Here is a 25,692-nt window from a genome sequence, read left to right as displayed (position 1 = left end):
GGGGTGCACGTAGCCCTTCGGATCCCTACTTTTGTATCTTTGGGGTAAATACCCAGTAGTGCAATTGCTGGATCATATGGTAGCTCTATTTTCAACTTTTTGAGGAACCTCCATACAGTCTTCCAGAGTGGCTGCACCAGCTTGCATTCAGGGATGACCATTTTTAACGAAAAGGCCCACCACCTCTGAATCTTGGCTATAACCAGCAACAACTTTGGGCTTGGCAGAATCACCCTCACAGCATGCCCTCTGGAGAGCTGCAGTTATATCAGTAAGTCCCTCCCAGAGGTGACAAGGAGCAAAGGGGTAGCAATCCACTATCTGGCCGAACTAGAGGCACGGAGGCCTGACACCTAATTCCCACCACCTTCCCATAGCTATTCCCAGGCCCTGCAACCTCAGCACAGGGGACCCTGCTCCTCTGGCTGAACCAGGACGTCTGCCTAATTCCCATGCTGGCGTGTGAAGCAGCAGCACAAGCCCCGAACAAAACTGCCACCAGCAGGTGGGCACACCATCCTCCACATCCTCACAGGATTCTCGGGACCATGGGGCTTCTGCGGCTTTCAAACTGTGCCCAGCAAACCCTGCTGGGGGCCAAAGGGAAGAGAGAGGCAGCCCCCGCTCCACCTCAAGCTCTACTTGAAGCGTTTCCGTCCCAGACAAGCAGAGGTTCTCAACCCTGGCTGCTCAGTGAAGTTACTAACAAGTCTTTTTAAAATGCTCATGCTTTGGTCCCACTTTGGACAGACTGAAACCAATTCTCTGCCAGTTGAGTTTGAGCATAAATATTTTAAACATCCTCCTGGTGATTCTACTATGCAGCCAGGGATGAGAACCTTTCTGGCTAATGGGCTCTTCAGCTTAAAAAAGGAAAAAAAAGAAAACCCTATTCTTACGGCACCATAGTGACTTATGTCAGACATTCAGTGTCCACTATGTGTCAGGTGCTAGGGATGCAAAGGTACACACACTTCTTTTCTATCTTATTACTAGAATTTCCATATCTACTTTCCTGTCAGTGAGAGAAGGAGAGAAGGACTCAGGAGAGAAGGACCTGTGTGTGAGGCCATTTCCTCACCACTACCAATGCACTCAGCACTGTCCAGGGAGGTATTCAGTAGGTAAACCTAGGGTGTTTCTACAAGGTCACGGACACCCTTAGGAGACCTCAGAGACACTGCAATGAAGAGCCACCCAGAAGATACAAACTTAGGAAATATATCAGGAAGATTAGCGCACGCGCGCACACACACACACACACACACACTAGCAACAGGCACTGAATTTCATAGAAAAATTTCCTAAGTAAACTTAGCCCTGTAAGGGAAAAGAACCCCACCGCCAACAACCTATCAAACTAGGCAGATGACTGAAACTGGAAATCCAACAGAAACAAATGACTGAAACATCTTTGAAAACATTCTGGGCCTAGCTACTAGTCAAAAAATACATATTCTTGTCTATCAGATTGGAAGAAAAATAAAGGCTGATAATACCCAAAGTGTCAACAAGGGTATAGGGAAATGCACATTTTCAATTGCTAGTGGGAATATAAACTGGAATAACCTAGAAAGGGCAAGTGGATGTAGCTATGAAAAACCTTTAATGTGACTTTTGGTCCAGAGTAAATCCACTACTAAGACTCCTTGAGTCCATATAAAAATGCACAACATGGGCGATGAATATGCTTTGGAACCAGAGAGAGGAGGTGGTTGCACAACACTGTGAATGTGCTAAATGCCACTGAACTGTGCACTTTAAAATCGTTAACTTTATGCTATGTGAATTTCACCTCAATAAAAAGATTAAAAAAAAAAAGAAATGCCTCACAGTATGTGTATGGGAGTGTTCACGGCAGCAAGGCTGCATTCAATCTGAACGTCCACCCACTGTACGCTAGTTAAGCATGATACTAATATATCCATGCAGCTAACAAAAATGTCAGAATTCTACATTCTGATACAGAGCACATACTATGTTGTGATGAAGAAAAAAAGACCTTGTAGAACAGAATTCATATACTAGCCAAAAGCAAAACTAAACCCCACCACCAAATCTGGTTTTATGTATGTAAAGTCTGGAAGGATACACACCATCCTACACTTGTCTACCTGTGGGTACTTTTTTCTTTACAGATGTCTGTTACGGTTTACATTTTTTAAAGCACTGTTACTTTTGTTTAAAAAAAAAAGAGGGGAGGGGGAACAATTTTAAAAGAGTAAGACAAGCTCTTATTCTTAGGATGAGAGGCAAAGACACCCTGGTAGTAATGAGCACAGCTAGAGCCAGGGACCAAGGCTCCTCAGAAACTGATTCCAGGGCTGGGCACCAGGGGTATGACGAGAAGAGCCTGGAACATCTTATTAAGTCAGAAATTACAGAAGTGTTCAACAAAAATGTCAGGAAACAGAATGCAGCTTCAAGAGGCTCCCACTGGCCAAATCTGGAACTATTTGAGAACCAAAAACAAAACACAAAAGGAAAATAAGGAATTCTAAACCACCGAAAAAAATGGGAATCCATCAGTCCATAGCAAATATAAATAGATATATAAAATAACTGGGGGAGAAGGGAGGGAGGAGCAGGATATTTAAATGTTTAGTCTTACAGTAGTATGTCTCCAGAAATCGCCTGAGTTGGAAGGGATAAAACAGTAACTATAAACCACCCTAACCAAGTGTGCCAAACTTGCCCTTCCTCTCCCTTCCTTGCCATGCTGGGACGTTCCTCTTCCACCAGCTGGCCAACAGGGACCTGTGAAGAGGATGGCCAGGCTAGACGAGACTGTGTTTTGGTCAGGCATGGGTGCCAGCAGCATCCTCCACGCTGCCAGCGCTCCGCTCTCCTGGCTCGGGGCTGGGCACCTCGGGGAGTTTATCCTACAGCACAGGGCAGGTGGCGCTCCTGTCAGGGGTCCGACCCTCAGATTTGCAGGGCCCTGCTCTGAGGACAGTTCCTTGTCCTCTCTTCCATGACCCTCGGGGTGGGAGCTGTTTCCTACTAAGCTGCTCTAGGGCCTTTTTTTTTTTAACCCCCTTTTACTAGTTAACCAATCTTTACCACAGTAAGCAACTGTTTCTGTCATTTCTTGTTTACATTTTCCCCTCATTGGACCCTGAATGATACATCAGGTGATCAAAATGAACAGCCCCATGGCAGGGCAGATGACATTGTGTGCTCCTGCTGTCACACCCTGAGAGGACACATGACATGGGTAGCGCTCCGACCACCTGGAATGCAAAACCTAATCTAATCAAGAGGGAACATCCGATAAACCCAAAATGAGTAGCAGCATTTAAAAGGGACTTTATTCTTCCAAAATGTCAATGTCGTAAGTGACAAAGCTATGGCAACGTTCCAGATTAAAGGAGACCAAAGAGACAGGACAGCTAACTATTAACACCTGGTCCTTGACTGGATCCAGAACTGGAGGGGAAATGGTATAAAGGACGTTGTGAGGTCAACTGAAACACGAATGGTGGGTTTAAGTATTGTGTTAAGTGTTCTCAATTAGAATATCCTTATCCTTAGGAAATCCCCACCAAAGTATTAAAGGCCATGATACTGGTACAGAGACAGCACACGCAAGAACACGAGTGACAGGTTAAGCAGGGCAAAATGTGAATAGGTGAATCTAAATGAAGGGTTTGGGGGCCTTGTATATATAATTCTTATTCTTGTAATTTTTCTGTAACTTTGAAATTATTTCCAAATAAAATTAACTTTCAAAGAAAAGGCAACAGGATACGGTAGTGGTTCTCAGCCTTCACTGCTCTCTGGAAGCTCCCAAGGGACCCAAGCACCTGTAGTTCCCAAAGTTCTCTAGGTGATTCCAATGTGCAGACAACAGTGGGGAAAGTGGCACAGCCTGAGGGCTCATCCATTAAATTCAGACCTAAAAAGTGGCTCTTTTGCCCTCTGAAGAATAAGCACTGGGGACCAGAGTCTCAGGGTAATACAAATTCCTAGTCCACCATTAAAAGGGAGGAAGCTGCTCTTTGACCAGGCAGAGAGGAATGAGTAAAGGGGTGTGTGGAATTAGCGTCTTGGGCAAGTTCAAAGACTAGGCTAGCAATCGGCACATTTTCCCAAAGCAATTTCCTACTCTAGAGGCTCAGTTCTGCCATGCAGAAAACATCAGTCCAGATATTGTTCACCCCAGCTCTAATCTGTGACGGGGCAGCCACAGAATGGTACAATAGAAAACCGGAAAGGGGAGGAAAAGAGACAGTACTAGGGGGAGAAGGCACTAGTGAAAGTCGTGAGGACAAGCAAAGCATCCCTGCCTGCTGTGCAACCTGTAGGGACAAGAGGGGGGATGGGTCAGGGGACCTAGCAAACCACCTGTAGTTCTCAGAAGCCATGAATGTTTTAGTTAACTTCCGCTTCGTGAATAGGAGTTAGTTCTTATCCCTCTCTCAACACCTCCATTTTCAGGCAGGACAGACCTGCGTAATTTCCCCCAAACGGACTGATCCAAAACGGAATGTGAACCCATACCCCTAGATGTGGTCCTTACTTGCTCCCTAGCTCTATTCCTAATTCTGTTTCCTCAGCAGACTGAGCCAGAAACCTGGGCCTCATGCTAGACTCCTTCCTCTCCCTTCTCTCTGTCCCACATGCAACCAGTGATGGAATTCCACCATACCCCTCCCCACTGCCACCAACCACTCTTCTGCTCTCCCCCAAACCACTACACCCCCCTCACTGAAGCCCAGTCAAGTCCCTCCAATCATCCTCTCTACCGCAGCCACAGGGACATCCACAACACGTCCACTGGCACCACACATGGCTGCCTCCACCTTCCAGGGACACTGGACCTCCACAGAATGTAGTGGGACACCCTAGAGGACTTGCGCTTTGCCACTTCAACTTCTTTTCCCAGCCCTGTATTTTAAGCTAAAGGCACAATGAGCTACTTGTAGCTCCCTGCACACTCTAGCCCATCTCACACTCCTGTGTGCCCTCTCCCACAAAGCCTATCTGAGTTCAGGCCTTTTCTCCAGGAAGTTGCCTCTGACCTCTCTGGGTACTTCCTCTGCACTCCCATTGTTTTGTTACTACAGTCATTGCCCTGTATGGAAATTATCTGCTTCTTTCTATGTCTCCTATAACAGGACTCCACATTATCCTTAAAGGCCAGGAGAGCGTCATCGCCGTATGCCGGAGTCATGCACATGCTCAGGTGTTCTATATTTGTAGGATATACTGGACTGAAAAGCATCTGTGGTTTTCTGGATCCCAAGGCCTTTAGAATTTGGCAACTGATATAATTAAAACACATGCAAATCTTGATGAACTGTAGACAGCACCAACATTTAAAACATTACACTGCTGCTTGGGAACTGAAGTATCCCCAAATAATTACAAAGTACATGTTGAGGGGTGATACAGAGTTTATTGAATTAGATTTTTCTATTTACAACTGAGATCACATCTACATACTATTTTGCTAGTCTACATGGGTACATTAATCCTAACGAGTTTAGACTTACAATGAATGGGCTCAATCATACAAAAACACACACACACTCACACTAATTGTTTTAAAACAGTAGTGCATACATTATACTCCTCCTATAAAGCCAGCTTTGATTAAAAACTGCTAGTTTCAAAAACCAATCTGATTTTGAAGATGAACCAAGAGACACACTGTATGATTCTAAAATCTATTTTAGCAATTTTATACAGTTGCTATCTTACTGGACTACAGTATATGTTTTTTTCAAAGGACACTGATGAGGGGCACCATCTGGTGTTAACTTTAACCGCAGCTGGCTTCCTCCCCCTCCCCCCAAAAACCTTTGGCCCCGAGTTCTCCATCATGAAGACTGAAAGGGCCCAGTGATACTCTGGCAGCAGCCCTGTTACTGCATGGAGGTCACAGAAGCAGGCCCAGGCCCTCCTTTGGTTCTCCCACACTATGCAACCTGCAAATGGTTCTGAAATGAGAACATATACTGCCATACTTAAAAACTTAGGGACATGGAGAGTCAGCTAGACTAGAGGAAAAGAAAATCCTGGGTGGGTAGGGAAGTAGGTGGGCACATGAAGAGCCAAGCTGCTTTGTCCAACACCTGTGTGCTTTAACTAAATGAACTCAGGCCGCTAATGAAGTAGACCTGCTCAATTCACCTTCCAAATCAGAACAAGACTAAAAAAAGCTCAGGCTTGCATTTTCTACTATGCATAGGTTCCGCCGGTGATGAGGAGCTCATAAGCAGGATCTCTACTCCTTCTGCACAATACGATGCATGCACACAACATGCCCAGCAGCTGTGGGAAGAAAACAACAGGGGAAAAAAGAAGGCTGAAGGCTCTCTCATAGCAAGTGTGTATTTCTTGGTTGGCAATGGAGCGGTTTCAAAGTTCCGCAATAACAACAGGAACAGAAGTAATTTCTAATGAATACATTAACTTTTTAGGAACCAACTTTTAGTTTCCCTGTCTCACACCTGAGAACAATATGTGAAAAGCAGAAACACAAGACTCTCCTCCTGCCATCCCCACTCTCAATCAACAACAGTGCTCTAAAAAAGAACTTTCTGCAATGATAGAAACATTCTATCAAACTGAGCTGTCAAACTTGGTAGCCACTAGCCACATGGGGCTACTGAGCACCTGAAATGTAGCTAGTGCAACTGCCGAATTATGTTTTTTATTTTATGTAAATTAAACTTGGGACACACGTAACTGGCTAGTGGCTACCATACTGGACAACAAAGGTCTAGGGAGTGGAATGACCAAGACTACGTGTATTAAGGAAACTTACTGGTGGTCTTTTCAGACATCTGGATTTGGGGACACAGGCTTTACTAACAATCCACAAAATTCAGTACATGAATAGCCCAAAAGCCCTATGGTGGAAAACTAATCTTGATGCCAAAAGAATGGTTTGAAGGTTTTTGTCTCTTTCATAATTATTTACTATTTTTGAAATCCAGATTTGGCTCTGTATTACACACACATTATTTTTTAAAGGTCACTCTTCCTTCATCATTTTAATAAGCCCTAATCCTTCTGTGGCAGCAAACTGGAATTGTAATAAAGTCATGCCACGTTATTTTGAATAAGCAAGAGGATTAAACTGGATTAAAGAGAAAATGATTCTAGAATTTTGACCTGGCCTCTTACAAAATATAAATAGTAACAAAAGAGCTAAATAAGAGTAAGTTAATTTGCTGTTCTAACTTTTCATTGGCAGTGAAAGGTCTCAGTTATTTGATTTTTAAAAGGCAAGGCTTTCTGTATATATGGGGTCAATCAATTTCAACAAAATGTACTGGATCCATAAACAAGCTCTCAAAGTCTAAAGTGGAAGATTACTAATGAGACACAATACACAGAGAATACGGATGTCCTCAAACTGAATTCTCCATGGTATAAAAGTCACACACTCCAATTTCTGCCCTCAATTAGCCCATATTCTTTCTACGCATTCAGGATATATTCTTGCTGCTTAAATCCATCAGTTTCATTATATCAATATTTGCTAAGTGCAATAACAGCACAAAGCACCTTGAAGACATTTTAAAAGTGGATATTGTTAAAATTCAGTAAATATCTTTAGCCAGGTCTGGACATGTTTTGTATCTAATTCCTATAGAAATACATTTCCATTCACTGTACATCAAAATATTCTTAGAACTGCTATAAAATCAAACACAATTATGTTCCCAGGCAATGTTAAATTGAGCAATAAAAACGCTAAGCTCAGAAATTACTGATTTTCTGGAAAAAAAATCTCTCTTCCTATGCCACTCCCCTCACATTCCTTTCAGTTGGTTAATTTCTACTGAAGGAGTCAGCATTCTCAAATGGTGTCTGAAATAAGCATCATTTCTTTTCCTGACTTTTATTTCAATTAAGTCAACTTGTACCGATTTTAAAACAATAAGCTTGATAAAACCCTACTCATGCTTGGGAATGAGTCTGTTTATGAACATTAAGCTCTGCACGTTAACTTCTTACGGTCCAAACCTCATCACTAAGTACTACAGGCTCACTGCCAAAGCTCTGCTATACTGAAATTTCACTGATTATTAAAATTTTCCAGCAACAGACTTGGAAATATTTTAGCTCCAGAGTTATTTCTTGCAATAAAAATTTTCCCTGCAATATTCAAGCCATGAGAACTAATCTGCACTTAGTTTAAATATAACATCAAGCAACTGCAAAAAATGACTGCTAAATAGAGAGACAAGTGGTGATTAAAAAAACTGACTGCCGGGCGCCTGGGTGGCTCAGTCGTTAAGCGTCTGCCTTTGGCTCAGGTCATGATCCCGGAGTCCTGGGATCGAGCCCCACATCGGGCTCTCTGCTCGGCGGGAAGCCTGCTTCTCCCTCTCCCACTCTCCCTGCTGTGTTCCCTCTCTAGCTGTGTCTCTGTCAAATAAATAAATAAAATCTTTAAAAAAAAAAAAAAAAAACCGACTGCCAAGGATTAAAATGTTCTAGAATATACTATGTAGGGGGCATTATGGGAAAATAGGTATTGTTATACAAGGTTTTGAAACTGCACACTGGAAACACCCTTTTCTGAGAAAAATGTGGAAATACCTATCAAAAAGCCACTGACTCTTCAACTTCATAGCTATAGACTTTGTACATGCATACAGAGGATATTCACTACTTGCATTTCTAGAATAGCAAGACTTATATAAGTGCCCATTAATGTAGATTAGATAAATTATAAAGTATGCCCCAAAATGAAATACTATGCAGCCACAGTAAGACATAAGAAGGAACCAAAGGTTACATACCATATGGTTCCATTTACATATTGAAATGACAAAAATTTTAGAAATGGAGAACAGATTAGTGGTTGCCAGGGTATGGGGGGAGGAGGCACAGGATGGAGGTGGGTGCACTTAGTTACAAAAGGGTACTAGGTAGAATCCTTGCGGTGTTAGAACTGTTCAGTATCTTGATCGTGGTGGTAGATACAGGAACCTACCAGGTCATAAAACTATACAGAACCAAATATACAAATAGAAATGAAAAATCTGAATAAAACTGGTGGATTATATCAGTGCCAATACCCTGGTTGTGATACACAAAACAAAACCTAGTCATTCAAGAATTATCTTCCCAAGCCTTGGTTTAAATTTTTAAAGAATTACTTGAAATATTTCTTTAAAAGTGTGTCAGAATCAACCCACTAGATTTTAACTATCTGGAGGCCCAATCTGAAGTGTTATTCACTAATGTATTTTAAGTCATTTTAATGAATATCTGGCAATCAAGAAGCAGGAAGGAAATAGCAGGCTCAACCTCCTTCACACTTGGCATATAGACCAGAAAAAAGCAACATGGCTTTGGGAAACAGTCCTCTGTGAAAGTTTGCTCTTGATCACTCTATCTTGAGGACATGCCAACTTCATGAGACTCCAAAGACATCAGATAATTCCCATTTTTCCCATACTGTCTTTTTTTTTTTTAATTTTTTTGTTTTATTTTTTTAAAGATTTTATTTATTTGACAGAGAGAGACACAGCGAGAGGGGGAACACAAGCAGGGGGAGGGGGAGAGGGAGAAGCAGGCTTCCCGACGAGCAGGGAGCCCGATGCGGGGCTCGATCCCAGAACCCTGGGATCATGACCTGAGCCAAAGGCAGACGCTTAAGGACTGAGCCACCCAGGCGCCCCTCCCATACTGTCTTTGCAGAAAGCCTTACTCACAGCAGATACTTAAGAGATTGCCAAATCCAAACCTAGATTTTTGTCTATTATTACGACCAGATCTTTTAGATATAAAATTCCTAATTGATCATTTGCTAATTTAAGAGGCTGGCTATGCTCACAGAAGTCAAATATCTTGTTGATTTTAAAAAGCTAACAAAATAAAGAGGTGCCTGGCTGGCTCATTTGGTGGAACATGCGACTCCTGATCTCGAAGTTGTAGGTTCAAGCCCCATGTTGGGTGTGGAGATTACTTAAAAGTAAAATCATTAAAAATGAAAGCTAACAAAATAGGGAATGTAGCAAAATTTTAAAAATCTTTCTCTGACATTAAAAAATCCTGTTGTAACAATTAACTACTATTTTTCAGGGTTTTTAACTTGAACATTTTGGTCCTACTCAAACCTAGATCACTTAACTAGACTAGAACAAGGGTCAACAAGTGTATTCTTTTTTTTTTTTTAAAGATTTTTTTTATTTATTTGAGAGAGAGAGAATGAGAGACAGAGAGCATGAGAGGGAGGAGGGTCAGAGGGAGAAGCAGACTCCCTGCCGAGCAGGGAGCCCGATGCGGGACTCGATCCCGGGACTTCAGGATCATGACCTGAGCCGAAGGCAGTCGCTTAACCAACTGAGCCACCCAGGCGCCCAACAAGTGTATTCTTAAAGGGCAAATAGTAAATATTTTAGGTTTTGTGAACCAAGAGACAAAATCAGTCTCTGTCACAACCATGCAACTCTGTCATTGTAACACAAAAGCAGTCACAGATAATATATAATTGAGTGTGGCTAACACAAAAAGAGGTAGTGGGCTAGATTTGGCCCGTAGGACCTACAGATGGCTAACACGTGAACTAGAGCCTTCTATTCGTCAATTAGGTTTATGAGAAAAATTCTTCAGGGCACCTGGGTGGCTCAACCAGTTAAGCAGTTAAGCGTCTGCCTTGGGCTCAGGTCATGACCCCAGGGTCCTGGGATTGAGCCCCCACATCAGGCTCCCTGCTCAGCGGGGAGCCTGCTTCTCCCTCTCCCTCTGGCTTGTGCTCCCCATGCTTGTGCTCTCTAGCTGTCAAATAAATAAAATCTTAAAAAAAATTTTTTTTCTTAAATTCACCTTATGCCTTAGAACTTCAATAAAATGTAGCTTAACAGTGCTATAAATCACACTCAAATTCAAAAAAGACAATGCTTCAGTTTTGATACAACACTACCAAAAATCATCTTTCAATCTTTAACATTATTTTTTTTAAAGTTTTAATTTAAGAAATCTCTGCACCTAACATGGGGCTCAAACTCACGACCCCAAGATCAAGAGTCACATGCTCTTCCAACTGAGCCAGCCAGGTGTCCCTAACATTATTTAAAACCATACTTCCTATGACAGCTCTTAGAACTTCCCCACTTTAGAACCTGAAGGAAAGTGCCAATGATATTTCAATGCTATCACATTGTGTATTTTCTTAAGCTGAAGTGCCAATTAACTGTCTGGTTTCATAACAGAATTGAAGAATTTAATCTTTTGAGAACCTTAATTCTTCACTTTGTAATTGGAGGCAGAGTACAAGAGGCCAGGGTTCAAGCTTCACTGATGGTCATTAGTCATACTATCTTTGTCCCCCTGCCCCCTCATTTTCATGGCCTTTAAAACAAAGGAAACAGGGACTAGAGACTCTCCAAGTGTCCTTCTAGCTCTTTCTCTAGCAGGATGGGCATACATGCACAAGAAATCACTCATCTTTGAGCTGTTTTTGCCTTTGCTCAGGTTTTCCACACCGAGGGCACAGATCTAAATCAGATTTTGAGTATCAAAAGTTCAGAACATTAACAGGTACTCTTTTAAAAAAGAAAACATTCGGGAAAATTCTTTCATTATTTCAAATGTATGTTTTTTCCCTTAAAACCAAAGTTTTTAAATTTTCAAAACCACTAGGTTTTGAGTCTGTGAAAACTCTGAATCCTTTCCTGAGTTTTGCTGAACTGAACACATCAAATCTTTATCAGCCATTACCTAAATCAGGGTGATTTAAGTATAAAATGCATATGAGGGTGCCTGGGTGGCTCAGTTGGTTAAGCGATTGCCTTCGGCTCAGGTCATGATCCTGGAGTCCCAGGATCGAGTCCCACATCAGGCTCCCTGCTCAGCAGGGAGTTGCTTCTCCCTCTGACCCTCCCCCCTCTCATGTGCTCTCTCTCTCTCAAATAAATAAATAAAATCTTTAAAAAAAAATAAAATAAAATAAAATGCATATGAGAAGGCATACATAAATTAAGAGACTAGTTAAAATATTTATTAGCCCCCACTGAAAAATATTTAATGAAGCAATATCTGCCTGGTTAATAAGCGTAACTAGATGAGGGACATAGCTAAAGCAACGATTTTCATCAGTGTTCTTTATACATGCTGCATATTTCATGATCACAAGCACCTTACAGTTTCAAAGCTTTTTTGCTGCATGCTGGTATGTGCTGATTTATTAACACAAATAAAATCATTAAGAATGCACAGACCAGGATTTCACTTGGGAAAAAAGACCTCCCTTACGTTTCATTTTTAGCTAAATGCATGTGTTTGCACAGACAATCAAAATATGAAATACATGCCTCCTGATCAACATATTACTGCTATGCTGAGCCACAAAGTAAATGCTTAGAAGGGCAGAGACCATAGCAAATAAAGAACTAGGCTTTTTAATGAATCATTTCAGGGCCGTTTGCATACCAGCAAAGTAAACAATCACCTTTTTGCCATTTTCAAAGGCACTTCCCATTAAATACACTAGCTTTTGTTCAAATATACAGAGAGCAGGCAATCCAAGCAATTTACACTTAAACTAGCAATTACATTGGTTTTATCTAACAGTTAAAAGATACCTACACTTTCTTAAAATAGATTCTCTAGGCCTGAAGCATATTTCAAGAACTACCAAAAGAACACTCTGAGAACTAGATCTGACACAAAGGATTCTCAATCATTCCAAACAATTGGCTCTTCTCAGTTTAAGATTCCTCTAACATAATCCCCAAGATACATTGTATACTCCCGAGAAACTAGCAATGTAGGTGTACTGAGCAGAAAAATAGCTGTCTTTCTTACTTGTTTTCAGGTGAGGGAGGGAGGAAGGAGTAGATAAAGTGAGAGGTAATTAAACAATCACCAGCTACTCTGTGCATGCCATTATTAGGTAGGAAAAAGACTGTTTTCACTGGTAGGAGTTCGGAAAACAAGTCCCCTCCGCGACCCAAAATGGCATGGTTCACTTGCAGAGGTGCCAAGTGATGACACGGACTCCTTGATGGCTGTCAGTCTGAAAAAACTAAGTCCACAAATCCAGAATAGGTTAGAACCTCAGTTTTCACCTGGTCTTTTCTGTAAAGCAGTGAAACTGCTTCTATCACTTTAAGAGACTAGTGCTGTAGTACCAGTTCTTGATTTACATATATAGACATGGAAAACCCTTGAGGACAGAAAAATAAGCCAGAAGAAGAAACAGTACAAAAAGACTGAAAAAAAGCTTTCCATTTCCAAAGTGAAATAAAGCAGTACAATTGTTAAAAATTCTGTGAAGTTCTATTAAAATACCTCCCAAGAATACACTGGGACTGGGAACAGTATCTATTTTGAACAGGCCACTCACTACTCAAGTCAAGAATATAAAGCAGAGTCCCCTCAAACACAGTCCCCACACCCAGATCTCTGGTTTCTTGGAACCGTTTTGGGTCTAGGTCTAGAGACAGGAAATGGAAGATGTTGGAAACTGGTGGTCTGTTCCTCAATCACTTCCAAGTTATCTATATCCACAAAGTTTTAACTGCACTTAATGATTAAAACCATTCACGGCTGACACCAGAGAATCAGCACACTCAGATTAACAACGCCTCAGCTAGCTGCGCTTACCTGAATAGCTGCAAACGCCAGCGCCGCCCAGATAACGTGCATCATGATTTCTTGTAGCTTCTTCACAACTAGAGCCTCACATCCCTGAAACACAGTCATCCTCATTAGAAGTCTTTTTTAAAAGTGAAAGCTGCAAGGTCAAATATTATTACTCAGTGGCAGAAATGGAAATAACAGAAACCCAAAGAGGGAGAGACAATGCATTTAACAAGAATTTACAATAACATAAAACAGCATTGAAGACAAGCAAAAGAGTATAGAAAAGTTCTAGCTAAAGACAATTCACAGAGAAAAACAGGTTACCAAGCTAGATTCAAGTCTTGGCCAAGAAACCAGATTTACCTCGGCATAGAGGTCAGAGGGGTGGGCCAGACTGCCATTACAGCTGCTGGCAGTCTCTCTGCAGCAGCTGAGAGGGACACTCTGGTTTTTGGTTTCTTTGAACCAGTCTGTGTTTTCCCAGTCTGAATAGTTGTGAATTCCACAACAATGCAGCTAGTGGGGAAGAGAAGAGAAATATTAGTCCTCAGAGGACACATATATCTGTATTGAACTTTAGAATTCTGTGCACTGCAGAGCTTTAAGCTACTCTAGACCAGTGAGGTCCGATAAAACTTTCTGCAATGATTGAAATGTTCTGTCTGCATGTTGAACATGTTAGCCACTAGCCACCTGAGGCGAATAAGCGCTTACAATGTGGCTAGGATGACTAAGGAACTGAATTTTAAATTTTAATTTAAATAGCCACATACGACTAGTAATTTTAGAACCTCCACACGAAAAGCACCTTACCCGCAAGGGTAATTTATAGCTAAGAAAAATCTTCATATCTTACATGTTAAAAATCTGGTTCTGAGTTAAATATTATTTCCAATGACAATGTGCTTCAAATATTTTCTCTGAAATGTCTGGGATTTGCTTTAAGATAATTAGCAAAAGATATGTGGGGTAAGATGAAATAAGACTGACAAAAAACTGACAATTTTGGGGTAGGTTTATGGGTACTATACTATTCTCTCTCTACCTTCACGTATTTCAAATTGTCCTTTTTTTTTTTTCCCAATGCTATCTTTTCTGGTCTTGCTTTCTAAAGGTATATGAAAGACCTCTTACCTCCTCTGAAGTCCCTCGAGGCTCCCACCTTTCCTGTGACCATACCTCTCTTCCATTATCACCTTTCTGGCTAATTATTTTTTGGTAAAAAGTCAAATGCTTCTTATCTGGCTTTGATTAGGTGACAGTGGAAAAAACTTTTCAAGGGTGAAGGTAAAAATATTACACAGATCATGAAGCTAGCCATGGCTATGAAAATACATACCTAATTTACACAGTAATAGAGTTTGTTTAAGGTTGATGCAACAGTGACTGGCCCTCAAAAAGAAATTCATCTCAACAGAGCTCACCTGTCTCTGTACATAATCAATAGCCCGGCTAGCAGCATCAGGGTTGGTTCCATTGTAGGTCTTATACACTTTCTGAATGCTGCGATCAACCTCATTTTCCACCTGAATCAAAACAAAGAATTCAGTCCCTTAATAATACAGGTAAAATTAACATTTGTCAAGGCTCCAGCTAAACTACCTAAATGACATGTATGGCAAGTTGCCAGATATCTCTGTGAATTTCTTTTAGAAAAAAAATTTTCTCCCTTCCTGTCTCCACAGAGATTCAGGTGAAAATTCAGACATATTACATCACACAGATTAAAAGCATTCAAAGAGAAGATTGTGTGCAAGATGGCAGAATAACAATCTATTCAAGAGGGAGAAAGAAGCTGAACCCTGAGACAGATATTGTAAATTATAAATGAACTGCCTTCCATTTCCAATAAACTTTTAGTGGGTTGGATCTGCTCATTTTCATTTCCTAAAGGAGGTAAAAATAAAAGAACTTTAAAACCGCCCACTTTTGGAACAAGTACCAACATGCTTTCCAAATGGAATTTGGAATTATTCAATGTTTAGATTTGGCCAAATATACAAAGGTAATCGCAGGTAAAAAAAAAAATCAGTCCTTAAAAGTGGCCCTTTATGAAAAAAGTACAGTTCAATGTTGTGCAAATGAGGAGACAGGAAATAAACTCTTCATAACTTACTGCTGTCAATCACTAAAGTGGCAAGAAAATGTCATTTAGTAAAATTTGCTTGTACCAGATTCTCCTTACCCTTCTAAGATGATTAGACCTACTTAGTAATTATACCAGTTATGTGATACAACTATAAAGTTGATAACCAGTAGGGGCATAATTCAATGCATTCCTTTTTGGGGCATAGCTGCCTGGTACCTTATGTATCAATGGTTTGAATGTTAAATTGGCATATTATGCCTTTGATTTAAAACTGTAAATTACAGTAAGAATACTTCTATTATGTCTTCATCATAGCTTTAAGTTATACTCCAATTAATTAATTAAAGGCAGACTGTTTAGCCTTAAACAGTACTGTAGGTGGAAAGCAAAAACAGGCAAAATAGCAAGAAAGGTGAAAGAAAAGAAGAGGAAGTGACTAAGAAAGAGGAAAGGGGGCAAGAAGGGAGTGGCTGGCAATGGCTGTCTTGGTGTTCAAGTTAGCAGGACCCCTCGTTCCTCAGGACGGGCATAGATGGTAGGATCTCAACCCACAGTCATCTTTTTCTATGTCCAAAACCAAGGTTTTTTTTTTTTTTTTTTTAAAGAAGCAAAGGAAAATGAAGTCCTCAATTTAGTTCCTCTAAAACAGAAATCAGAAAACTTTTTATGTCCCCCCTCCCATACAGGGAATTTATGCACTGAGGAAATCTGAACAAACTTCTCAGACCAACTATTCATCTGTAGCTCATTCTGAGGGAAAGAAAGTTAAATACTTACAAATTAGAACAGTAGAACACTTCGATATATTAAATAAGACTAGAAGTCTTGACAAGTAATTTTTTTTCATTCAATTGATCGACCAATTCATAATATTTATTGTGCCAGGCACCTTGCCACTGCTGGACAAAGATGACTGCCTCGCCCTTAAGGAGTTCAGAGTCCCCAGGCTAGATCTTTAGAAGATACACTGTAGCAGAATTCAACAAGGGGAAAAAAAGAGAAAACTATCTTGTTCAGAAATTACTTGCTTGTTGGTTTAATGTTTCTATTATCCTGCCTCAAATGAGGAAAGTGAATTGTGATCAGATACTACAACAGCCTCTAATTTAAGCTCCAGAAGGATTTTACAAAGGGCTATAACCTCTCCTCCATGTGGAACAGTCACCACGGTGTGCCTATAAAGTTTAGTTAAGGGTTAGCTGGAAATTCTGCATGAACAAATCAACCACATGAAAGAGCCTGAGGTTAGAGGTGGGCCTGGATGAATCAAATTTTAAGCAAATTTTTCCTTCAGCTGACAGCTGAAATTAAATGCAGGTGATAGCTGAATATTCTCTAGCATGTCTTGGGTAGAGAATATATGGGACAGTAGGTAAACCCTTTGGCTGATCTCTACCCTTTGAGTTCCAGAGATTTATGTCATATATTAATTTACTTACACATATAAAACCCCTGTGTTGTTCAAAGGTCAACTGGGTGAGCTGGGTAGATATATGGTACCCAAATATATATGTTTGTCAAATATAGTTTGAAATCCAAGCAGCCCATCTATGATTTTGACAAAGTTCTAAAACCATTCCTAACAAATATTTGTGGAATGAAAGGACCTAAACATGACCTAAATTGACTTTCACATACTCTCTCAATCCAGAGAATATCTTGTGTTTTTCATTATTACCCCACATATAAAAGTGGCAAATGCAGTTATACTGTATTTAACAAATGGGAGAAGCCTCCCATGGTCAGGAGAAGTTGGTTACTTAACTGAGAAAGTCACAGACTTTTTAAAAAGTAAACATTTTCATTTAGCTTAAAGCACAGAAATGTATATTTCACACTGATCTTAAGATGCAAGCCTGTCTTGTCTTTGCATAAGATCCACTGATTAGAGCTCTTTATCATTTGTTCTGCACAAATCACACCCTCAATACACTGACAGTGACTTTCGGTTTGGTTTCTTTAAACTGTGGAGACATTGCAACATAATCAAAGTGTAGAATCTACTAAATATTAATAAATTTCCCCTAAACCTATAATAGTGATCATACCCATATCTGATTTGATCAAAAATGTTTTAGTAACTACTTGTTTTTACCAAGTCTCTTCAAATTATTCATTTCCTTTTTTTCATATACTCATTTTTTCCTTAGACTTAGTCAGTATTTAATTAACTACATAATTACACTAACAAGTACTTGGGATTACACTTGCATAAGCCTGATAGCTCTCAGCCAGTCCTGGTTCCTTCCCCATGTTCTCTCACAGACCTTTCCTCTAACATAACCCATGTACACTGAATACCATCTTTGCATGTGCTTCTCACAAGACCCCAACTGACACAGCACACAATACATTGTAGAAAAAAATTACTGTAGTAGAAAAGTACATAAAAATTGAAATAACCAATTAAGCTTTCAGGAGACTTCCTGAGATCAGAAACCACATTAAACACAATCTTAGATGCCTATATAGGTACCTTCAGTGGAAATAAGTGTTCAGAAAGAGCTTGAAATGTTGCAGTATTTTTTTTTTTTTTAAGATTCTTTTATTTACTTGAGAGAGAGCGAGAGCAAGAGAGAGGGAGAGCGCACGCACAAGCAGGGAGAGGGGTAGAGGGAGAGAGAAGCAGGCTCCCCACTGAGCAGGGAGCCGGGATGTGGGACTCAATCCCAGGACCCTGGGATCATGACCTGAGCCAAAGGCAGACGCTTAACGACTGAGCCACCCAAGCACCCCTGTTGCCATATTCTTAAACATAAAACAAAAGCTCAGTTCTCTGGTATGTACTCTTTATTAAGCCAGGAAACTGGACTTGTGTTTACTAAATGCATTTTGTTTTCTTAAATTGAGGTAAAATTGACATCTAACATATTAGTTTCAGCATGGTTTAAACTTTTTATATGGTAAAATGATCACCATAAGAAATCTAATTCCTTCACCACATATAATTATAAAATTTTTTTATTGTGATGAGAGAACTTTTAAGATCTACTCTCTTAGCAACTTTCAAACATACATTACAGTATTACTAACGTTAGTTGCCATGCTGTACATTATATCTCCATGACTTATTTACCTTATAACTGGAAGTTTGTACCTTTTGACTCCCCTCACCCATTTCACCCAACCCCCACGAATGGCAACCACCACTCTGTTCTCTGTGCAATTTCTAATTAACTTTAGATTTTTAAAGTAGTGACTAAACCGAAGTAAGGCAAAAGAAAATGTTTACTCTGATAAAATGAATTTGTTCTATTTCACTTGAAACACTTAAGCTGCCTTTTAAAACATACGAATTACAGTAAACATACCTTTGCTCTGTAAACGTATCCCAAAACCACTACAACAACTTCTGTGACAAAAACCAAGAGAAGGATGATGACAAACTGTAAGGAAGAAAACAGTGTCAAAAATTAAATACAAACTGCTCTAAATACTGTCTTGATATAAAAACAGTTACCTGAGATAACTGCTAGAAGACAAGTGCTAATTCTGTTTCAATCATAAGAGCCAAAGAGTCTATGGAGTTTCATGCTTGATTGAAGCCAGTAACACAAACGAAATACACTCACATACGATGATGACACATGCAGTCAGTAAAGTGGTAACTTACCGTGGCCAGTCCACAGCGGCTTTCTCGGATTGTGGCGCAGCAGCCAATTAGGCCGATAATGAAAAGCAGGGCTCCTACAGCTATGATCACTACTGCAGGGATGAGAGTATACACATCTTCAAAGAAGTGGTCATAGTCATCATAAGTGATAAAGACATAGGCTCCCACATAGCATAAAATTCCAGCTGCCCCCTGTAGAAAACAAGATCAGAGCACTGGTAAAAACCTTTAAGCTCTGTTAGTAAAATGTTCCTACTATTTCTTAGTAGGTTATAATTTAATGAGATTTGCCATCACTTTTAAATCTACTTACATACTTTTTTTACAGTGAAGCTGAAAAGTCTATTATTCATTAGTAAGAACATTTCTTTACTAACGATGAAAAGTTTCCCAAATGCTACCTTCTTTTCAATAACGGATGGTTAAGATCAAGAAACCACGAATCCAATAAATAATGACAAAAACGAACTCTCCCACCCCCAAACACACAACAAAGGCTTATTTGCAACTCAACTACAGGTCTACCACAGATCAGTGGGGTGACGGGTTACGCCTTTGCTCATTGTAGTTGCCCTCAACGAATGAAGAAATTATGTACTAGTTATGTACAAGTGGCAGAGCCAGGATTTGAATCCAGGCAATCTAACTCCAGAATCTGCATTTCTAATCTTTATCCACCCACTTGGAAAAAGAAAATATAATAATAGCTAGTAACCTTGATATCCATTTTCAAAAAACTTACTGTCCTAAGCGAGAAGGCTGAGTTAACTAAATAACTTTGCAAACCCTTAGATTTATTCTTTAGAATGGTACTTCTCAAACTCCAAGGTGAACAGGAATCACGTGAGGACCTTATTAAACTGCAGACTCTGATTCAGTAGGTCTGGGACTGGGGCCTGAGACTCTGCATTTCCAAATTCCCAGGTGATGCTGATGCTGCTGGTTCTTGGACTACATTTTGAATAACAAGGTTTTAGAGCACCTAAAGGGAAGGTGAATGCAGAAAGTCATGGAACAGAGATCTGCCTTATTTCGGCTCTGCTCCAGACACCATTCTCCAGCTGCAGAGTTTTACATGCATTCTCCTTCCCTCTATCCTTGTCATTTTGCTATCATTGTGCTGACAGCCTAATGTCACCTGCTTATAATGTGAATGATCAAATGCAGTGTGAGGCGAAGTGTTAAAACATTTGGTGTAATGAGTTACCATTTGTAGAACACTTTGAGACTTTCACAGGAAAAGAATGGTTTCACTGTCCTTTAAAATTTAACACATAAATCATTAAACTCCAAACTAGAAAACAGCCTCCACAATGGTATTAGAAATATCATGAACTCTTTCAACCTAAACATGCAGTTTATTTCTTAAGGCTATGGGACACATTTAGTTTGGGCAAACCAGATCAAGACATCAGCTTGGTTAAATTCAGAATGAAGCAAAATAAGGCCCCTGATGAACAAAGCTGCTGCTCCCTGCACCTCACCTCAGATTCCATTACATACACCCTAAGAGAAAACTGTTATACCCAAATGTACACATATTCTCTCACTTCTTTACTCTCTGCTGTGCTCTTTGGACACAAAAGACTGAGGACTTTCTGAGGACTCCTTGTTGTCCATTAAGATGCAGATTCTTGACTTTTTCAGGCTGGATTAGGTGCCCTTTACCTACTCCCACATCACCTGGCTCTAAGAGAGCATTTATTACAACTGCCGCAACTTATATATGTCTCAGTACACACACACAACTGTAGTAACTATACATGTTTCAGCATACCTTTAGGGCACAAATTTTGTCCATCTGTCTTTTAGCCCTGTATCACCACCCAGCACCCAGAATGGTGTTTGGCACAATCAATCAAAATTTATTGAGTATAATTCATCTCATCCTTTCCGTTGAAATCGCACCCCCCCCCCATTTCTATCATAAGTTTTAGTTTTTGTTTTTTTCCCTTTTTGGTCTAATGTTTATAGTTTTTAGTTCACTATTCAAACATGATTTGGTAACTTAATCCGGTTTACTAAATTCCTGATGGCCATCACATCTGGAATAGATTTTTAGTTTATAAATGCTGAACTTACAGCAACTATGCCTGTTCAAAAGTTCTCAGAGTTCACTGACATATTTACTTAGAGGGTATATTATTATGGGATGAAGGCAGGTATAGAAAAGGGAAAAGAAGAAAAATAGCTTAATAGTTTGGGTGCATTAATTACAAAAGTACACGGACTACTTAACATTCTTACCAAATACTACTTTTTCTTTTTTTTTAAAGATTTATTTATTGAGAAAGAGTGCACACACTTGCAAGCAGGGGAAGAGCAGAGGGAGAAAATCTCAAGCAGACTCCCCACTGAGCAGGGACTCAGGGCTCCATCTCGCCACCCCAAGATCATGAGCTGGGCCGAAATCAAGAGTGGGATGCTCAAATGACTGAGCCACCCAAGCACCCCAATACTACTTTTTACTATATGTGTGTGATAAACACACACGTGTATGTACACACACATATTTTGCTAAAGTAAATACCTTCAGTCCTCAACTGAATTAGAAGAAATCCTAAATATGAATCAATCAAATTTTGTCCAGTTTGTCTTCATTAGTCATCTTTCTATTCTTTGGATTCTTAGCTTTTCTTACTCTAAAAGGTAATTTTTATTTCTTAAAAGGCTTAATTAAAATAAACTCCATTTCTGAGCTTCTAATAAATGAAATTTTAGCCTACAGAAATTTGAATGGAAACAAGATAAAACTGGAAAAGATATGTATTCAATTAATCTGAAGCATAGACACTGAAGTACTTGCATTTTATTTTTTTTTTTTTTAAAGATCTTATTTATTTATTTGAGAGAGAGAGTGAGAGAGAGAGAGAGAGAGAGAGAACACAAGAGGGAGGAGCGGGAGAGGGAGAAGCAGACTCCCTGCCGAGCAGGGAGCCCAATGCAGGACTCGATCCAGGGACTCCAGGATCATGACCTGAGTCGAAGGCAGTCGCTTAACCAACTGAGCCACCCTTAAAATGCAACTGAGTACTTGCATTTTAAATACAAAATGATGAGCTTTCCATCTAAAGAGACTCACAACTGGTATTGCCTGGGAATGGGCCAAGGGAAATACTTCCAGTGGTGCCACCCTTCACCCAGACTGAAGCACTCAACTGAAAGTGAGACTCTGAGGAAGCAGAAAAACAAACCAACAGCAGATGTGACCAGACGTGTAACAAATGCAATGGAAGGCTAGCAGGAGATGCCACCTGTAAGGCTGCCTATTTTTTTCTAATTGACTTGAAAGCAGTTATCTTTTCCGAGGCTGCAAACCAGTCAACATCCAATTCACACAGCAGAGTTGAGAACATAACAGAGCTCTATTTTGAACACATAGTGGGAAACAACTTACTAGTTGCACACACCAAAGCAGGAACTGCGATGATTGCTGGTTGAGTATATAAATCAAATTACTCGTGAACAGAGGCTTGTTTCCTAAATTGAAGACAACTTCAAAATTTTCTCTTGATATCTGTATACAGTGCTTATATCTTAAGTTGCATAATAAACAACTTATGAAATGACATCAGTTTCTTTGAAAATATGGAGGTGTCCTAACAATAGCTGAAGGCCTAAAAACAATAAGCAACTTCTTCAAAGACATCTAACCATCAGTATTAAGAACACAGGTAGAGCTGTATGGTAAACAGAGAGGAAATGATAAGTAATTCTGAACTAGTATGCAGAGTCGTCATACAGATGTTTAATATAGGAATTACGGCTATTAGAAAGGCTAAAAGGTGAACTGGGTTAAATCCTGCTTTTGAAGGGTCATGATGGGATTGAGATCTATCAAAGGATCTGGGCTTTGCCAACAAAGCAGCTGCAGAGGGGGAGGAGGTGCCACAGAAGAGGAGATGAAATGGAGAACTTGGAAGCAACTGCACTGCACTGCACTGCTTTAGTCACTGCTGAAAAAAAACTCAGCCTAAAAGAAGGATTTGTGCCAGGACAGTATACTAAAAATATTCATCCTTTTTACAAAGACATGAAAGGAAATTCAAAGGAAAGGCTGAGGGCTGAAACTACCAAAAGAATAATTTTTTAAAACTATTCTTCCTTATCTTTTAAAAAACTCATGCCCCAAATTAAGCCACAGAATTTTAAAATTTTAGGAGAGCCAGTGCTTTTCCATACCAAGCTGTTCTCTAAAAACTAAAGCTATCTTGCTATCAAATTTTGGAAGCAAAGTTCCAGAAGTACAATATTCATTTTACCCTTTTACCCTTCTACTATATACACACAAATGTAAAGTCTCTTTTAAAGTAAAACATTTCATTCTCACATAAGATTGCTTTTTCTATAGTTTAGAAACTATAAACTATAGAAAACTATAGTTGGGTTTTTTGTTTTGTTCTGTTTCTATTTTTCAAAACTTCTGTGAAAGAAACAGCTGATAAAATGCTGAAATCCACAAAACTACTAAATTCTTTAATTTCCTAAGGAAGAAGGAATATGAAACGAAAGGGTGCACATCATCCACAGTGAAACTTGACAAGGGAATGTGGCACTATCAAAAACTAAACAGACTTGTTACAAGCTAGGGAATAAAATAGCTCTGTTGTGAAAAGTGTACCTACATGGAAGTTTAGAAATGTGAAGGTGAAAGCATCCTATAGAACATTTAAGTGAAGATAAAGCAAAGAAGAAGAGAAGTGATTTTCTTACACTGGTATAGTCATCGATTCATGTCCAGAACTGGCAAGAACCAAGACAGTGTAAAGATAAGAGACCATGTGAGATCATTCAGCTAAAATCACAATGTTTGACAAGTTCTTACCCACCTGCGTGAACTGCTCCTTCAGACTAATTTTTGCCTCAAAGAATCAATTAGTAAAGTAAAAGTGATTGGAATGTTGGGAGAAAAAACAGTCAAGAAAAGGCAAGGTGAAAAACACTGTGTACTCTAGACTTTGTAAGAAAGCAGATTTCAAAAAGAAAGCAGAGGATAAAAATACCAGCAGAAATCCATCTTATGTACATCTTTTAACATTTAATTCAGTTTCCTGTACACTCATACTAGTTTTTTATGTACCACACTTCTCTCCTGCAAGGAATCCACTGGTAATTCTACCTAGTGTATTTCTGAAAGCTTCCCCAAACTCCACCTTTGTGCCATTACAAGTGTCTTAAAAATCACCTTAAAATTTCTTGTAGCATTCTACATATCATAATATTCTCTAGTCCAAACATGCTTTGTTTCAACTCTTACTCTGATAAAATACCTCGTATCATTAAACACAATTACTCCTTTCCCAAGCCCAATGCTATATATTTCATTCACTTTCTTATCAACTTTCAAGAAAAAAAAAAAGACTATTCCAAAGATTTCAAATCTTCTTTCAGAAATTAAATCTACTCTTACCAAGATTTTCTGAAGCTACGAAAATAATTATATCATTTTCTACCTAACAAATTGGTCAATAAGAAAGCCAAGCAGGGCGCCTGGGTGGCTCAGTCGGTTAAGCGTCTGCCTTCAGCTCAGGTCCTGATCCCAGGGTCCTGGGATCAGAGCCCTGCAGTGAGGCTCCCTGCTCAGTGGGGAGTCTGCTTCTCTCTCTGCCCCTCCCCCTGCTTTCTCTTACTCTCTCTCGCAAATAAATAAAATCTTAAAAAAAAAAAAAGAAAAGAGAGCCAAGCTGTATTCAAAGATGTGTGAGGGTACAGAGAAAAGAACCCTCAGGCTGAAGTACAGATTAATACAGAATAATCTTTTTGGAAAGCAATCTGGCAACAAATACTGGCCTCAATATTTATGCTTTCACACCTATTAATTCCACTTCCAGGAATCTATCCTTAAGAAAATAAGTCAGATGGAAACAAAGAATTTGTATGGAAGGTATGTTCATCAAAATGTGATAATATTGTAACAAAATTATAGCAAAAACAAAAGAAAAAAACCTGAAGACATGAACAGACACTTCTCTGAAGAAGACATACAAATGGCTAACAGACACCTGAAAAAATGTTCATCATCATTAGCCATCAGGGAAATTAAAATCAAAACCACACTGAGATACCACCTTACACCAGAGTTAGAATGGCACAAATTGAGAGGGCAAGAAACAACAAATGTTGGAGAGATTGTGGAGAAAGGGGAACCCTCTTACACTGTTGGTGGGAATGCAAGTTGGGACAGCCACTTTGGAAAACAGTGTGGAGGGCCTCAAAAAATTACATATAGAGCTACCCTATGACCCAGCAATTGCACTCCTGGGTATTTACCCCAAAGACACAGATGTAGTGACAAGAAGGGCCATATGCACCCCAATGTTCATAGCAGCCATGTCCACAATAGCCAAACTTTGGAAAGAGCCGAGATGCCCTTCAACAGATGAATGGATAAAGAAGATATGGTCCATATATACAATGGAATATTACTCAGCCA

At 39.7% G+C, this 25,692-nt stretch overlaps 1 protein-coding gene across 1 annotated transcript; it reads right to left on the bottom strand.

Moving 5' to 3' along the window:
- Positions 1-5,381: 5,381 nt before the first annotated feature.
- On the bottom strand, positions 5,382-19,457 carry TSPAN3 (tetraspanin 3; the record flags this gene model as incomplete). Its single annotated transcript, XM_081829719.1, has 6 exons — positions 5,382-6,279; positions 13,579-13,662; positions 13,921-14,073; positions 14,982-15,083; positions 18,958-19,032; positions 19,260-19,457. Coding segments are annotated over 6 exons (705 nt in total), but the record flags the coding sequence as incomplete, so codon positions are not given.
- Between the last annotated feature and the right edge of the window lie 6,235 nt (positions 19,458-25,692).

Source organism: Leptonychotes weddellii, chromosome 9 (genome assembly GCF_054177405.1).
Source record: "Leptonychotes weddellii isolate Sample4059 chromosome 9, ASM5417740v2, whole genome shotgun sequence".
Lineage (NCBI taxonomy): Eukaryota > Metazoa > Chordata > Mammalia > Carnivora > Phocidae > Leptonychotes > Leptonychotes weddellii.
Note: the sequence above shows the minus strand (reverse complement) of the source record. Positions and strands in the feature narration are given on the sequence as shown.